Source organism: Arvicola amphibius, chromosome 6, assembly GCF_903992535.2.
Source record: "Arvicola amphibius chromosome 6, mArvAmp1.2, whole genome shotgun sequence".
NCBI lineage: Eukaryota > Metazoa > Chordata > Mammalia > Rodentia > Cricetidae > Arvicola > Arvicola amphibius.
Genome location: NC_052052.2, coordinates 44,832,879 through 44,850,430, shown reverse-complemented (window position 1 = coordinate 44,850,430; position 17,552 = coordinate 44,832,879). Strand labels below are relative to the sequence as shown.

The 17,552-nt window shown below is 40.2% G+C and overlaps 1 protein-coding gene across 3 annotated transcripts in view; it reads right to left on the bottom strand.

The window, feature by feature from the left end:
• Dnai4 (dynein axonemal intermediate chain 4) overlaps positions 1–17,552 on the bottom strand; it is a 77,314-nt gene that overhangs the window by 13,716 nt on the left and 46,046 nt on the right. For 2 of the 3 annotated variants that reach the window (XM_038335457.1, XM_038335458.1), the window contains 8 exons: positions 15,504–15,698; positions 13,804–14,051; positions 11,369–11,455; positions 9,661–9,812; positions 7,833–7,990; positions 7,392–7,513; positions 1,459–1,557; positions 766–992 (listed from right to left, as the gene is read on the bottom strand). In XM_038335457.1, the coding sequence (XP_038191385.1) occupies positions 766–992; positions 1,459–1,557; positions 7,392–7,513; positions 7,833–7,990; positions 9,661–9,812; positions 11,369–11,455; positions 13,804–14,051; positions 15,504–15,698 (1,288 nt within the window). Of the gene's footprint in view, positions 1–765; positions 993–1,458; positions 1,558–7,061; positions 7,156–7,391; positions 7,514–7,832; positions 7,991–9,660; positions 9,813–11,368; positions 11,456–13,803; positions 14,052–15,503; positions 15,699–17,552 lie in introns of those variants that run through there. The other variant, XM_038335459.1, reaches the window with a different exon arrangement.

The window sequence follows — 17,552 nt, the reverse complement described above, 5'->3', positions numbered from 1 at the left end:
GGACCATATGGTTTTTTTGGTTGAACACTCACTCGTCTGCCATCACTCAAAGGTTTGTTTTCTTTATCTCTGTGTCTGTCTGTCTCTATGTCTCTTTCTCTTTCTCTCTGACTCTGTGTGTGTGTGTCTCAGCTCTCAGTTGTGACTAACATTCCAATTAGAATTTAAACAAAACTCCCTTCCTTCCACAGTATAGTATGCTTCATCCAATTGAGGGAAGACTGTGAAGTGCAGTACGGTCCTGCCTATGAAATGCCTTAGTGTATAGCAGGCAAGGCCCCAGCACAGGCCACCATGATTACCTCTTCGTGGAAGAATATTTGGTTCTACACAAACTGCTGAAGCATAAGACTACCTTCAACAGGCCTGGTTCTTAGTCTTGGTCATGAAAATAACTGACCTGTGTAAAGGAAAGGCAGCTGGCAGCTTCATTCTTCCGTTTCCAGAGAAGCATTGCCCTGGAAACTACACTTTTACCAGGAAAATGAAAATCAAGGGATGGAACATTTAAATAGCCACTCTATTATGTATGTTATTCATTCAAGAGGAAATCATCCTATACTATCACAGCTGAGTTGTGACTGGCACTGTTTGAGCCACAGCATGCTCTACCTGGTGACAAAGCTACAAGAGGGATGTTTTGATTTGAACGGTCTGTGTTGCTGGAGACATCACTCAGAACATGACCGCTCAGTACTCACGTGCTGATTTGAACGGTTTGTGTTGCTGGAGACCTCACTCAGAACATGACCGCTCAGTACTCACGTGCTGATTTGAAGGTCCCAAATTTCTACTCTGCTCTCATTGGCAGCAGCAAAAATAAAAGCGGATTTTGGAGACCAGGCGACATCATAAACAACGTGAGTAGTTGGGTAAAAACTCAAATATGGCTTGAGAGTCTCCTGATGCCAGATCATGACACCCCAGTCTGCGGAGCAGCTCAGGAAGACATCGGGACAGAATGGGCTCCACATGACTTTATACACTGGACCCTGGGAATGCAAAAACGTCGTGCATAGGAAAAGAATACTTAAATCTTATATTTTAAACTTGGCCAATAAGTTAGAAGTTAATTAAGAGTTTTGGAAGCTACACACACCACTGAGCACTACATAGGAACTGCTTTAGCTGAAAGCAAGGCTATGAACTTGATCTTTCTTTAATTATTCTATATAAAAATACACTTGAGAAAATGGAGAGTAACTATTAACAGGTATTGCAGCTTTCTGAAAAGACATCAGATAATGTAATGAAAAACGAAGAAGTTTGGATGTATGATCATAAAGAAACAGGATCAATATGAGCAAGAAACAATGTTTCTTTGGGATCAGCACAGCCACTTAGTCAAGGGGCAACTAACCCGCAGTTGTAAACTTATTGCATCTGTTAAACACATCATATGCGCCTTTCAAAAATACCAGCAGATACAGTTTCCAAATCTACAAGAATTAAGCTGACCTTGTGTCCTCTATATGTCTCTAGGTATTGCTCATTGTATGAACAGGAACACTTGTGAATAAGGCCTTCTTCTGTGCCAGCCAGATATATATTTGTGTCCTAAAACACAAGGTATGTCAGACATTAAATATAGATCAGCCAGTTTAACATGTAGTAAACCCATTCAATAACCAAAAGAAATACTATCTCAGATATAAAATTTTTGTCCTTCTTTTATGATTTTACAATGACCACCTCAAAGTAGGGGAATTTTGTTTTTTTGTTTTTTGTTTTTTGTTTTTTCGAGACAGGGTTTCTCTGTGGCTTTGGAGCCTGTCCTGGAACTAGCTCTTGTAGACCAGGCTGGTCTCGAACTTACAGAGATCCACCTGCCTCTGCCTCCCGAGTGCTGGGATTAAAGGCGTGCGCCACCACCGCCTGGCCAGTAGGGGAATTTTGTAAAAGTACAAAAATGTTAGCTTATAAGGTAAGAGAACATGTCTTTGCAAAATAGTTGCTATAAGATGAAAAGAAAAGCCACATACAAGATATTTTGTACCATATGCAATAGGCTCTAGAAGGCATAAAGGGTTTGTATGAACAAACCAAAAACACCAAACACATAAAAAAAAAAAAGTTTCTTCAAAGACAGTAAGTTTCCTAAGATGGAAAATGGGCATCCAATTACAAGAGGTATTTAAAGCCCTAAACAGACATGACCAGTAAGCAATCTTTTCACAAGACATTTCAAAACTGCAAGAGAAAAATACCAAGTACATGGAAATGACAACAGGTCATAGTAACATCACACTTCCCAGCAGAAACCGTAAAGGCCAGGGAAAACATGTTGATGTTTCTCAGGACCTAAAGTACGTAACTGTAGAACAACACAAGTACTATAAGCAGCTGTTATGAATATGAAATTCCCTCCAAAGGTTCATAGAGTGGAGCACTTGGCTCCCTGGCTGGTTTGGGTACTTGTGGAAGCTTTATGACAGTGAGACTTGATGAAGGAGTAAGTCATGGGGAGTTGGGCTCTGAGGTGTAATCACACACCCATGTCAGGCCAAAGAGCTCTGTTTTCGTGATCCACTGAGATGTAAACAAGCTGTTGCATACCCCTCCGCCATGACAGGAACTTCGACTAGTCTGGATGATGTCATGTCTTTCCTACCATGAAACCGTGAGCAGAATTGTCTGTCTGCACTTAAGGTGTTTATGTGAGGTGTTGGGTCATGGTGATGAGAAAAATTAAATAATAAACCATCAAAGTTATCGTTTAAAGTGTCTTTGAAGAGTGGTCTAAATTACATTAACTTAGGAAGGAGCCCCAACAAAAACTATGTGCAGCATCCCATGGGTTGAGGGCCTGGAATAAAGGAAAACGAGGATGTTACGTGAATGTTAACTAGCTTTCAGTCCCTCTCTGTTTCTGGATGCCACACTGCACTGACTTCCCCACCGTGATGAACTGAATCCCTTCATTCTTTGAGTTGCCCTTTTTTCAGGTATTTTCATCACAACAATGAGAAAAGTAACATCCACAATAAAAAGAATCAGAAGAGCCGGGCGGTGGTGGCGCACGCCTTTAATCCCAGCACTCGGGAGGCAGAGGCAAGCGGATCTCTGTGAGTTCGAGGCCAGCCTGGTCTACAAGAGCTAGGTCCAGGACAGGCTCTAAAAAAAAAAGCTGCAGAGAAACCCTGTCTCGAAAAACCAAAAAAAAAAAAAAAAAAAAAAAAAAAAAAAAAAGAATCAGAAGATGCTAATTAGTAAAAACAGATTTGAAAACGGAGACAACCTGTACCAGCGAAATTTGAAGAACCAACACGGCAGACCTTAAAAGACCTTTCACTAAATTGGAATATCTGAAGAAATAAATAGATTTCTATATACATATAATCAACCAAGATGAGACTAACAATTTAGATGAATCTATAACAAGTAACAAAACTGAAGCAGTAGTGAAAAACAAATCTCTCAACTATAAAAAGACCAGATTCAGATTGATTCACTGCTGAATTCTACCACACTTTTCAATAAGTAGAGCCAATACTTCTTGCACTAGTTGGTAAAACAGGAAAAGATATAATGAGTCAAAAAAGTTTATGAAGCCAGTATTACCTTGATACCAAAAGCAGAAGACACAACAGAAAAAGAAAATTACAAACCAGTTTTCCTGATAAACATAGATACAAAATTGTAGCATTATTTCTAGTTGGTCTTAATAATAAAAAGCCAGATTCAGATATAAGGGTTAATGCTGAAGATTAGAGAAGCAGAGAGAGCAGCCACTAGAGTTCTTTTATCTCTACCAATGCCCAGACCAGATCCTGTCTTAGACTGCATCTCCAGACTCTGTCTATCTCCACCAAACCTCAGACTACACTGAGTTTCTGTCTCTTTCTGCCTTATATTCCAATCTCACCCAGCCATATTACTTCTGCCTCTACCTCACTAGTGCTGGGATTAAAGGCATTGGGATCCCAAGTGCTGGGATCACATCTGTATGAGCTCTGTTTCTTTTAGACAGATTCAATCTTGTATAGCCCAGAGTGGCCTTAAAGTAACAGAGATTCGTCTGCCTCTGTCTCCCAAGTCCTGGGATTAAAGGTGCCCGCCACCATTCCATGCCTCTAGTGGTTTAGCTCTGCACTCTGATCTTCAGGCAAGCTTTATTTGTTAAAACATAAACAAAATACCACTACACAAAACTCTTAGTAGGATATCTGCAAACTGAACTAAACACATCAAAAAGATCATTTATTATGATCAAGTTGGCTTCATTTCAGAGATATAGATATGGTTCAACAAAGCCATTCATTCAAAAGTGAAATATATCACACGAATGAACTTAAGAACAGAAACATTATTATTTCTATTCATATAGAAAGGGTTTTAGACAAAATCCAGCAACTTGATGATGAAAACCCCAAAGAGAATAAGAATAGAAGGTACATCTGTCATGAAAAGATCTTCACCAACCTCACATCAGACAGAGGTCTGATGTCCAAAATACACAAAGAGCTCAAGAAATTGGTAATCAAAAGAACAAATAATCCAATAAAAAATGGAGTACAGACCTAAGCAGAGAAGTCTCAACAGAGGAATCTAAAATGGCTGAAAGACACTTAAGGAAATGCTCAACATCCTTAGTCATCAGAGAAATGCAAATCAAAACAACTCTGAGATTCTATCTTACACCTATAAGAATGGCCAATATCAAAAACACTGATGACAACTTATGCTGGAGAGGTTGAGGGGAAAAGGGAACACTTCTGCATTGCTGGTGGGAATGGAAGCTGGCACAACCCCTTTGGATGTCAGTGTGGCGATTTCTCAGAAAACTAGGAAACCTTCCTCAAGACCCAGTAATACCACTTTTGGGTGTATGTCCAAAGGATGCTCACAAGGCCATGTGCTCAACTATGCTCATAGCCAGAACTGGAAACAACCTAAATGCCGCCAAGCAAAGAATAGATAAGGAAAATGTGGTTCATTTACACAATGGAGTACTACACAGCAGAAAAAAATAAAAACATCTTGAATTTTTCAGGAAAATGGATAAAGCTTGAAAACACTATTTTGAGTGAGGTAACCCAGACACAGAAAGACAATTATCACATGTACTCACTCATAGGTGGTTTTTAAACATAAAGCAAAGAAAACCAGCCTACAAACCACAATCCCAGAGAACCCAGACAACAATGAGGACAATAAGAGAGACTTACAAAGATCTAACCTACATGGGAAGTAGAAAAAGACAAGATCTCCTAAGTAAATTGGGAGCATGGGGACTGTGGGAGAAGGTTGAATGGGAAGGGAGAGGCAGTGAGGGGAGCAGAGAAAAATGTAGAGCACAATAAAATCAAAAGAAAAAAGAAAAAAAAGAGAAAGACTTCAATGCAATTCAAGCCCATAGTTATGCTTCCTATAAACTGTCCTAAGAGGACCAATGGAACTCTTTGGTAATAGAAAGCTATGTGGCTGCAAAGGGAGGGCCTTAAGGAGACAATTTTCATTAAAATTAAAGGTTAATATATATATATATATATATATATATATATATATATATATATATATATTACTATGTGTGGAAAAACAGAAAGCATTTCCACCCAAATCAGGAACAAGCAAGGGTGCCCACACTTTCTTAGCTTGGGTAACAAGACAAGAAACAGAAATAAAAGTGATACAAATTGGATATGAAGACGTCAAAGCATCCTTATTCACAGATGATATAATTCTATATGTATCATCTGTAAAGACTATAAAGACATTACTGGAATCACTTAGATCTTACACACACTTTCAGGAAGTGGCACTCTAGAAAGTTAACAGAAAACTCAGCAGCCTTCCTACGTATGGGAAACAAAGATGCTTAGGAAGAAGTTGGGGGAACAATGTCACTCAAAGGGTTGGTTCTTTGAAAAATGATATTGACAAATACCCTATAAAATTAACCAAAAGAAAGACAGAGAAGTCAAAAATGGAGATTAAAAAAGGAGACAATACAACAGTTTCCAGTGAAATCCAAAAAGGACTATCAGGTAACAGAAAACATGTTAAAAAAAAAAAAAAACAACCCTATAAAACCTGTAAGAAGTTGATGAGGACCAGCCTGAGCTACCTGAGACTCTGTCTCCACCTCTCCTCCCACATTATAGAAATGTGCACATACCCACGACAGGAAAATAGAAGCATGATGATTTGGAGAGAAGCAGGCCAAAGAAAGAAAAAGGGTACAGAGGTGCAGTAGGGACGGATACGAGGGAAATATATATATGAAAATGTCAAAACAAAGTTTATTTTATGATCATTGAAAATGTTCATTTAAGTAGGGCAGTAGTGGAGCAAACCTTTAATTCCAGCACTTGGGAGGCAGAGGCAGAAGGATCTCTGTGAGTTCAAGACCAGCCTGGTTTACAGAGAGAGAGTTCCAAGACAGGCTCCATGGCTACACAGAGAAAGCCTGTCTTAAAAAACCAGAAAAAAAATTGTTAATTTTAACATCTGTATATGGCAAAAAAGGACAGTCACAAATCAATTATTTACATTATTAAAAGTCAGTAAGGCAAGAGGCACTTAAAACCAATAGAAACAGAAGAAGGGAAAATACTAAGATCAAAGTGGAAACCAATTACACAGAAAATAGAAAATGGTATTAACATAAATTACATCAAAATCTTGTGTGGAAGTCAGAGGAAAGGTCACCTTTGCTTCTGCTATACATTGTGCTCCAAGCCAGCTGGCCCATGAGTTTCTGGCTGATTCTACTTCCCATTTTACTGCAGGAGTGTTGGGTTTACAGACGCATGCTATTGTATACAGTTTTTTTTAAACGGGGGGGGGGGGGGCAGCGTAAGCGCTTTTACCTCCGGAGCCATCTCTCTGGCCCACAAGGTTTCATTCGAATGAGGCAGGTGGTAGTATTAGTAAAAAGACGATAAACATACGGGACTCGTTTTCTTAGAGGTCTGCCCTAGTGTTTGAGTCTTCTGATTCCCAAGTTCCTCTAGAAGAGCCGAATCTCATTAACTGCTCCGATGTCATCAAGGTCTTGGGAAATCTGAACTCAAGGGGTCTTCATAATCCCCATCCTGAGAGCTAACTCACCTTAAAATGTAGAGCAGCGTATTCTAGAGTTAATTACGTGAGTACGAGAGCGTAGCCGAGTGGCCAGGAGGGCGAACAGAGGCTTGCGTATTAGGCAGGTGGCTGTAAAGAGAATCAGTTCTGCCACAGCTCTACTCTCCCACTCGGCCTCACATGGTCAGCCATATCTATACTGGTGTGTGTGTGTGTGTGTGTGTGTGTGTGTGTGTGTGTGTGTGTGCAAGCGCGCGCGTGCGCGTGTGCGTGTGTGTGTGTGTGTGTGTACAATTCACAAACCACACCTCAGTATTTGGAAACTATAACAGGGAATGGTAGAAAGTAGGTTGAAACAATCTTACCTTGGGGTGGAAAGCGAAGCACATCCCGGGAGCCTGTCGAGAGATCAGAGCCTCGCCCTTCTTCTCCTTCTCAGCTCCCTTTTTGCTGTTCGTAGCCGCAGTTCGCCTCAGCCGCATCAAATCTGTGTGGAAAGAAATGTGCGCGCGCATATGTTTGTATGTGTATACATATACATGGATATGAATACATGCACAGTTTGCTATTTAACTGCATGAGAAAGCACACTTAGCATCACGTCTGTCTCTTTTGAAAATCAACTGTATGCATATGGTTTGATAAAAATTGGGACAAAACAAATCTGGATGCTCAGACAGCAATGACCAGCTCCAGGGTTTCCACCACCGACCAAGCCAAACTCTGTCACCTTTCACACAGAAAGGCTTCTCATCTGGAACCTTTAGTTCGGCATCTGAGAAAATGGGCTCTCCTCTGGTTTTTACCATGACAATCCAGTCCTTTTCGAATAATCCACTTGGAGATCCTTCCGTCAGCTGATATCGACACCAAGATTTCTCTCTTGTCATCCCCCGTGGTTCCTCTGTCTTGTTCTATCCACTGCAGTTGCCAAACAGGGCCCAGATGTTTCTGAGATGACTCGCTAAAACAAGCAAAATACAAATCATTTAAATAAGTTGGAAGACCTTGTGATAAGAACAACCCCTCAAATGATCGTTCTTCTACTCATGTAACGACTCATTTGTTGTTCAAACCAATATTTCAATTATTTAGCATTTGTATTCATCCTGTGGGGCTGGGGTGGGGCTGGGGTGTTGCATGTAGCCCAGGGCACATGTGCAGGGGTCAGACAATAGTGCTAGAGTCCACTCTCTCTTCCATGACAGGAGTCCCAGGGATGAAATCCATCTCAGGTCATCCTGTTCAGTGAAAAATGTCTTTAACTGCAGAGCCATCTCATTGGCTCCTCTTATTTTATTTTTTTTAAATTTATTTATTTAGTTATTCCTTATTTGTGTACTCAAGAACCAAACTTCTAAACAGTTAATCACTTTACTTTAATATTTTACATGGTGTTTCTTATGTCTTTCAAAAGGAAAGTTTTACTGACCTATAACTGTATTGCCTTTTAAAAAAATAAAAAGAAACATAAAAGAAAACATTTTCTTCTTGGGATCTATATTTTTTGCTTTATACATTCACTCTTTAGACATGTTGAATAAGTAACTTCATTTTTATAGTTTCTTTTCCATTATTCAAATCAATTGGTCTTTGGACTGTTATTCAAATAGACAATCCCTGCTACATATTTCATTCTTCTCTCTATACTTTTAGGGTTACCTACTGGTTTGCTTCTGAGATTTCACTTTTTTAAAGAATTGAAATTACCTCTCAGATGACTGAACTTTTCTAGCTGATGAATAGAGAGCTATTTCTATTATTTATTTCCTTGGCTATTTTATATAAACTTTCCAATACAATAAATAGCTTTGAACTTACAGTAAAAGATAGCTTTGAAGATTTGGTTAAACAAATATGGGCCCTTTTCCTAGAAACAAGCAGCAGGGTCCATGCTGGCAAACCTATGCAAATAATTGCAGTAGTAAGAACCTCTGCCTTAATGACTATAGCTAGTCTCAGCTAAGCTTATTCTGACGCTGCTACAAATAATGTACCACATCTTAGCCACTCTGAAATTTGGTCTAAAGAAAACAAAACAAAGCAAAAACAAAAACAAAACAACAGCCACCTAACTCGTTTAAAACTATCTCTCTTTTTTTTTTAACCTGCCTGCATTCTTCTTCTTACCCATTAACGCGTTCATTCCTTCTCAAACATGCACTGCTGGCACATGCTAAGTATTTCACCACATGATGAGAGCACAGAGGGAAGCGCCTCCCCGCCTCCCCGCCTCCCCACCCCGCTCTCACTGAGATGACACAGGAGCTCAGAGAGGTCCACCCGTCCGTCTCCTCAGCAACAGCTTGTGCAGCATGACAAGCCTGAAGATTGAGGCGTGTGCGGTACGCACAAGAAGAGAATGAAGTTTCTTAGAGGAGATAATATCAAAGCAGTTGTTTAAGAATATCCATAAACCGCTAAGCCAAGATAAGTGTGTTGGTAAGGCAGACAGAGAAGAGGAGGGAGGAAGCAGTGAGGGTGATGGACTCCAGCTGGAGACAACAGGAGGAAGCATTAGGCATTGTGAAAACAATGGTATCTTAGTCTCAGAAAGAACAGGATATTCACACAAAGTAAAAACATCCACTCGTATAACTCCAGCGTTTGCTCACCTGGCTGGGGGACTCTCACCTGCTGTCCAGAACTGGAGTGTTATTGCTGTTCTGCACGTTATAAATTGCAATCGTGCCATTGTGGTAGCCAACTGCTAGCAGGTTAGGTGAGCTGATGGAAAAGTCCACAGATGTAACTCCATATGAACTCTGATAAATGCGCTCTGGCCACTGTGGGGGGAAATGGTCTCTTTACAATTGGGGCATTTTTACTGAGCACAGTAAGGTAGCGTGTGATGGCGGCTGAGGTTGGGAGTGTGAGAACTTAGTCTGCCATCAGTTACTCCTGTCCATAGCTTCTACCAAACATAAAAACAAATCTTCAAACACTTATTTCCTTAACTTACTATAAAGCCTTAGTCCTCAATGGCTTTATGAATGCATTATGGACTTCTGCATAAGTTGTCCCATTTTGGTAACTCCTCCATCAAGGATAAGTGTGACCAGCACATAGTTCACTCCCAACAGAAACACACAATGAGCTACAAACAGATCATGCATCTTCTGCTGTTTGCTTTAGAAACCTGGATTGTTTCATGATTTCTACAAAGCACATAGAAGAAAAATCTTCCCAAACTCTCTAAGCTACTTCTTTTTACAACTCTGTCATGGCTGAACTAAATCCTTTCCTCTGTCTAATCCCTATGTGGAAAGGAGACAAGCTCCTGATGACGATTCTGCCTATCCTCCCATATTACGACAGCTTATTCCTCTGTGTGTTAACCCAGCAGCCTGATGGACCACGGCTTTAATCACGGCAGATGCTCTTTTACCCTCCACGTTTGCAGCTTCACATTTTACTTCTGAGTTAAATTAAATGCAAGTTATACAGCAACAGATGGAGCAGGGCTATTTAGTTAAAAGCCTATTGTCACTGTCATTTTTTTCTCCTTATAAAATTCATACTGTTATATCATATTATGCTATTATGCTAGAAATCTGGGTCGCTAGATATCTAGATTGACTGATAGGATTGCCCACTGGCTTGCCTCTGAGATTTAATAGATTTTTCTGAGAAAACATGATTATTTCTCAGATTACTAGTTCTTTTTCTAAGAGCTCAGTGGAGGGTTCTGTTCCTATTACTGACCCCCTTGATTACATATTTTGTTTTGCAAGGGTCTTCAGGTACATACTCCTTTCTACTTAGTTGTGATAACACAGTAAATATAAGATGCTGGGAATGTATTGTGTGGAGCCATAAATGATTTCCCTTCACCCCATGTAAAATAAAACCAAATTTGGCTTATTATGGATTTAAGCTTTAAGGAACAATGAGGACCAGGGAGGTGGCTCTGTTGGGAAAGTCCTTGCCTTTTCAAGCCTGAATTCCAATTCCAGAAGCCATGGAGAAACTGGGTTCTGGAGGCATGTGCTTTTAATTCCAGCAGAGACGAGGGAATGGCAGGCTAGCTGGCCAGCCTGTCTCATCTACTAGATGAGTTCCAAGTCAGTGAGAACCTCTGAGTCACAAACAGACGGTGGATCGGACTGAGGTAACAATCTCTAGGGCTGTGTGCTCTAACCTACACACACACACATACACACATACACACAAGTGCATGCACACCTGGGCTCTTATACATGTGAACACACACAAGAAAATGGAAAGTCCTGACTGATAAAATAGTCTGGACTTTGCTGAATTACTATACACAGGCCTACAATGTACAAAACCCTGTCAATATTTAATGAGATAAAAATATTCTTATTCCTGTTTGGGTTACCATGGGGTTCTTTATTGACCAGCAGCAAGCCATTCCTCTTTTTTGCTCTTTAAATCCAAAGTTCCCATAGCCAACAGCCAAAAGGTCCTGAAAACCAGAAAAAAAGACACTTAAAGGGATGGCAGGAAATAGTAACAAATGTATAAAGATACCTACTCATGAACTATTTAAAAATACTGGTAAAATAGAGGGCTAGTGCTGGGGATGTGGGGCTAGGACTGCAGCTCAGCGGTAGGATGCTTGCTTAGTATGTACAATGCTCTGAGTTCAAACTACACTAAGTATTTACTCCAAAGATATATGTTGTGGAATATTATTTTAAGATGTGTTATATTTGTTTATGTTGTGGAACATTTGTTTAATGATGCAGAAATGTGTCGCATTCTTATATGTTACATTTGTTTAACTCTGAGAAACTTTGTTACTGTGCTTGTCTAAAATACCTACTTGGTCTAATAAAGAGCTAAATGGCCAATAGCAAGGCAGGAGAAAGGATAGGCGGGGCTGGCAGACAAAGAGAATAAATAGGAGAAAAAGAGGGATTGGAAAGCAAGGGAAGATCAAGGAGCGAGAAAAGAAGGAGCCAGCCACCCAGCCACCCAGCCAGCCACCGAGTAAGCGTGAAAGTCAGATTACAGAAGTAAAAAAAGGAAAAAAGCCCAGAGGCAAAAGGGAGATGGAACAATTTAAGTTTAGGAAAGCTGGCTAGAAACAAGGCAAGCTAAGGCCAGACATTCATAAGTAAGAATAAGCTTCTGTGTGTGGTTTATTTGGGAGCTCAGTGGTGGGCCCCTCAAAGAACAAAAGAGCAAAGAGCCAAAAGAGTAAGAAAACAACCAACTATAGATACATTCACTCTTGAAGTTATATTTGAAATTACTAGTTGAAGAATATCTTCAGAAGCATTTTCTAAAACCTGGGAGAACGTCAGACTTGTTACTCTGTAAACATCTGCCTTTAAAAACAAAGAAACCAGTCCCTAGCTCAGTGGTTCTCTCTCCCTTCCTAATACGGTGACCCTCTAGTACAGTTCCTCATGCTATGGTGACTCCAACCACAAAATATATTTTTGTTGCTACTTCATAACTGGAAGTTTGCTATTGTTAAGAAATGTAATGCAAATATGTGCTTTCTGATGGTCTTTGGGGGTGGCGACCCACAGGTTGAAAATCTAGCTTGTCTGCCTCAAGACTGTTTTGGAAACTCTGCCAGCTATCTGCATCTGAATTCTGGCTGCTTCCTTTCCTGTTTGGGTGAGGTTAGAGAAATTATTGTCTCTGTACCTCTAGCTCCCTATCAACATAGTGGAGGATCTTACTCCAACAGGTAAGTTAGCACGAGGCTAGAGATGGGCACTTAGGAGCATGGAGTGCTCTTCCAGAGGACTGAGTACAGACCCCAGCACCCACATTGTGCTCACAAACACCTGTAACTCCAGCTCCAGGGGATCGGTTTGCCTTTGGCTTCTTAGGGCACTGCATTCAAGTGAACACGTTCACACACACAAACACATATACACATAATTTTAAAGAATAAATATAAAATATTTTTTTAAAAAACTTTAAACAGTTCCTGGCAAACATGAAGTGCTGCCTGATTTTAACAGTATTAGTAACAGTGTTGCTGAGTAATCCCATTTTTACACATTGGCATGGTCACACCCTTCCAAATATGACTGCTTGAGGAGATGAAAAATGTAGGTATATGAATTTCGGTACAGGTTAAAATAAGTCAACCACACACTATTTTCTAGTATATGTCACATCATCTGACATGGACTTGGAGGGTACCGTGAGCCAAGCACACTCTTAAAATAAAGATGGTAAGCTGATGAGTAGTGGCTCACACCTTTAGTCCCAGAACTAGGCAGGCAGAGGCAGGCGGATCTCTGTGAGTTCGAGACCAGCCTGGTCTACAAGAGCTAGTTCCAGGACAGGATCCAAAGCTACAGAGAAACCCTGTCTCAAAAAAAAAAAAAAAAAAATAAGATAAAGATGGTAATGTTTTTATATGTAAGGAGAAAAATAACTATTTGCATTTTCTCCTTTTTTAAACAGAAACTTCATTCAGAGACATTTTAAAAATAGGTGTTACAGCCAGGTTAAATCCTTTGCCCATGGCTGAATAAAAACAAAGAAACAAGCAACAACCCTTCATTCTAGAATTTGCCAGTGAGGACCAGCAAGATGGTTCAGTGAGTGGAAGTGTCTGCCGCACACGATGATGACCTGAATTCAGGGCCCAGACCCCCCCATCCCAGGACAGATGCAATGACTCACGTTGTAATTCCAGAGGTGGAGACAGTACAATCATTTGGAGATTCACTGGCCAGCTAGCCACACACACACACACACACACACACACACACACACACACTTACAAAAGACTGTCCTTTAAACACTAGGCTGGAATTGTTAGAGCATTCGGGGACTTACTGGATTTGCTTTATTCCAGGCCAGGCTGCTCACATTAAGGCCTTTAGTTAAGTCACAGGCGAAAGACCAGAGCCGCTCCAGGTTGGCTGGTATTGTTGACTGCTCTGTGGCTATCTCTAGTTCCAGTTCCAGATCCATTTCCATTTCCATTTCCATTTCCGTTTCCTCCTCGTCCTCCTTACTCTCCTCCTCTGTTTCCTGGAGAATTTCTTTTTCCTGAATTTCTTCCAACTCTCCAGGTTCACGTTCTAAAGTTAAATCAAACAGAGGTAGCATTGCTCTCTATACCAAAGAATCCGGATAGGTTCCCCGTCACTGGTACTTACAGCACCGCCGGATCTGCTGGGACACGCAGCCAGAGGGATGGGGCACCTGAAGGGAAAGTCAGATCGACTGAAGCATTCTGAGAGCAGACTTTCTGGTCCCTCGGAGAACGGGCCAGAGTAGCACATCAAAATGCCGCTGCCTTGAAAATGTAAAGCAAGCTTTGTGCTTTTTTTTTTTTTTTTCCTTAGGAAGGGGCCAACAACTTTACCTTAGGAAGTATACAGCTCAAGTCTGGGGAGATGGCTTAGTAAGAGTGCTGGTTCTGCAAACATCAGGACCCAAGTGGGGATTTCTGGAGCACAAGAAAAAAGCTGAGCATGGTCACACATGCTCATAACCCAGGATTGTGGGGCAGAGATATGCCACACATATCATTTTTGTATTCTAATTGTTGATATATATAATCACATAGGAGACTAACTTTGATTTGAGGATCAAGATGAGTTCATGAAAAGTAGGAAAAGAAGAGGAAAAGTCATTGTATTGAAAGGAATGGATGCCCAGATGCATTTCGGTGGTCTCTGAATTTCAAAGCACCTGCGTACAATACAATGACCATCTCTGGCCAGACCATAGATATCTGGAACAGTAGACTCTGACATGCAGCTGACCCGAAGCAATGGGAAGGCTCTGAACATTTAGAGCATTCAACGGCCATAAGGGTTTAGAATAAATCCACATGATAGGGCAAGATAGTGGAGAGAATTAAACTTGGAATCAAATGACTCACTACACAACTTTTATAAATTTCACTTCATTCATGTGCTGAAAGGCTGAATTCATCTCCAGAAAAAAAAAAAAAAAAAAAAAAAAAAAAACCTACTCAGTGGACTGGAAGTATAGCTCAGAGGCAGAAGCTGTACAGGGACCTGGGTTCCGGCCCCAGAAAGTAGAAAACTGAAAATAAATTTGCAAATAGCTAAAATCAAATATTCTGTGAACATACTGTAGGGGATTTGTGGTGGTGAGAATGGGACGGATGTCCCTGTTGCTAATATTAGGAAGCAGAACAAAAACAGTTGAAACCTGAGACTTAATGGCACTGCAAAGGAAAACCAAACATGAAAAACACTATATATAAAAAAAAAAAAAAAACCAAGTGCTTAATTTGATGCAGGAACAAGGAGAGAATAAGGACAAAGATGTTTTTGAAGTTTTAAATTTGAGGGACAACCCTTCTGTGGAATCCCTAGTCTGGACTTTGGGGCTACCCACTTGCATGATAGGTAGTTAATAAGTGGCTAAAATTACATAAATGCATTTGTTAATAAGTGATAATTAGAGTGGAAATTACATTTAGAAATATGTTTTAGGACAATTAATTTTTAAAAATTATTTGAGTTTGTGTGATTGTGATTACTTTTAAAAGGTACCTTTTAAAACAGGGAGTTGGCGGTAGGCTGCAAGCTTCTGCTGAAATACGTTTTCCATTAAAACCCTTTCCATGAAAAATAAGTCTTGTTGAAGCTTCTCAGATTTTAATATGAGCTCTGAATTGTCTTCTTCATCTTCGTGAACTTTAGCCAGAATTACATTTTCTATATCCATTAGGGAGCTAGTTTCACTATCTGTAAATAGAAATAAAACTCACTTACAAAAGACCCACACAGTAGTAGGTGGTTCATGTATTTTAAAGATTTTTTAAATTATATCTTATAATTTCTGTCTTCTTTCCATTTCCAACCCCTTCAATAGTCATATCTTGAATCTTTCATGCACAAAGAAAGTGCAATGCATGCATTTAACTCATTGTGGAACTCTTATCCATCAAAAGACACATTGTTTTCAGAGGATAAGCAATACTAACCTTGAGGTAACATGCATGCATGTTAGTCCATTTTCTGAAAATTAGAAATTATCAGAAAACTAGAGCTTAAGGAACTGGAAAGATGGCTCAGTTGGTAAAGAGCTTTCTGTGTAAGCAAGCAGACTTGAGTTCAATCCCCAGGACCCATGTAAAAAGTGGGGTGCAGTAGTTGGATCCCCCAGCACTGCATAGATAGAGACAGGTGAATTCCTGGGATTCACTGGTCAGACAGTCTGGCCTAGTGGGTAAGTCCCAGGCCTAGTGAGAAACTCTGTCTCAAAACACAAGGTGGAGCTGGGCGGTGGTGGTGCACGCCTTTAATCCCAGCACTCGGGAGGCAGAGGCAGGCGGATCTCTGTGAGTTCGAGACCAGCCTGGTCTACAAGAGCTAGCTCCAGGACAGGCTCTAAAGCTGCAGAGAAACCCTGTCTCAAAAAACCAAAAAAAAAAAAAAAAAAAAAAAAAAAAAAAAAAAAAAACAACAACAACAACAACAAAAAAACCAAGGTGGACAGTGTTTGAGGAGGAACGACACTGGAGGTTATCCCCTAACTTGTACACACATGTATGTACATATGTGCTCATGAACATGCACACTCATATCCATGAACATTTATGAACACACACAGCCCAAAAAAATCACTACAAATTAAGTAATTTATAAAGACAAGAAATGTGTTCCTTACAGTTCCAAAGGCTTGAAAGCCAAGAAGCTACATTTGGTGAGGGCCTTCTGGCCATCCACTGAGTGACGGAAAGCATCACGTGACCAGATATGGAAAGAAGCATGAGAGCAGCTCAGATGCATTTTCTTATAAACACAGTACTCTGAAGTGGGGGTCCTATTCCCACGATGCCATCCAACGCTGCTCTCTCCCCCAACGTTCACTTGCAGACAACATGAACATAGACATCTCTGAATTAGATTCCCAGCAGGTGAACTTTGGGGGCACACTCATATCGCAGCAGTCATTCTCTCTACTTGATTGTTCATACTGAAAGAAAATGATTATCTTCAGACAAAGGTCGGACTTGACTATTTTTTATGTAAATTCTGTTCTAATTCTCTATTAGCTTTGTGGCAGCTATAAAAACCACATGGCTTAAAGAATGCGATTTGATTATCTTAAAATTCTCTGTTAGAGGATGTTGTGTCATTGAACTAAAAACAAGTTGATGAGATCATATTCTTTTTTGGAGGCTCTAGAGAAATTGTTTTCCCGGCTTCTCTGTCTTTTTAAGAGTTACCCCAAACATTTGCTCAGTCTTCATTGACAGCAACATTGTGCCTCTCAGACCTTCTTCTGTTATTATACCTGCTCTCAATTGATAGTTGACTACGTGTAGTGATATTTTGTTTGAGTTTTAACAAATAAAGCTTGCCTGAGATTGGAGTACAGAGCTAATCCACTAAAGAACAGAGAGTGAGTCCCTATCTAAAAAACTCTGGGCTTCTGCCACCAATCGGCAGTCCTGAGACAAAGATTCCCACTCCCTGGCTAACTCACTGTTGAAGCCTAGTAAAATGAAAACTTCTCATCTAGATTTCAATTGAAAACCACTCCCTGTACCAAGAGCAAAGAAAATCTCAACTTGAATTGAAAAGATGATAATC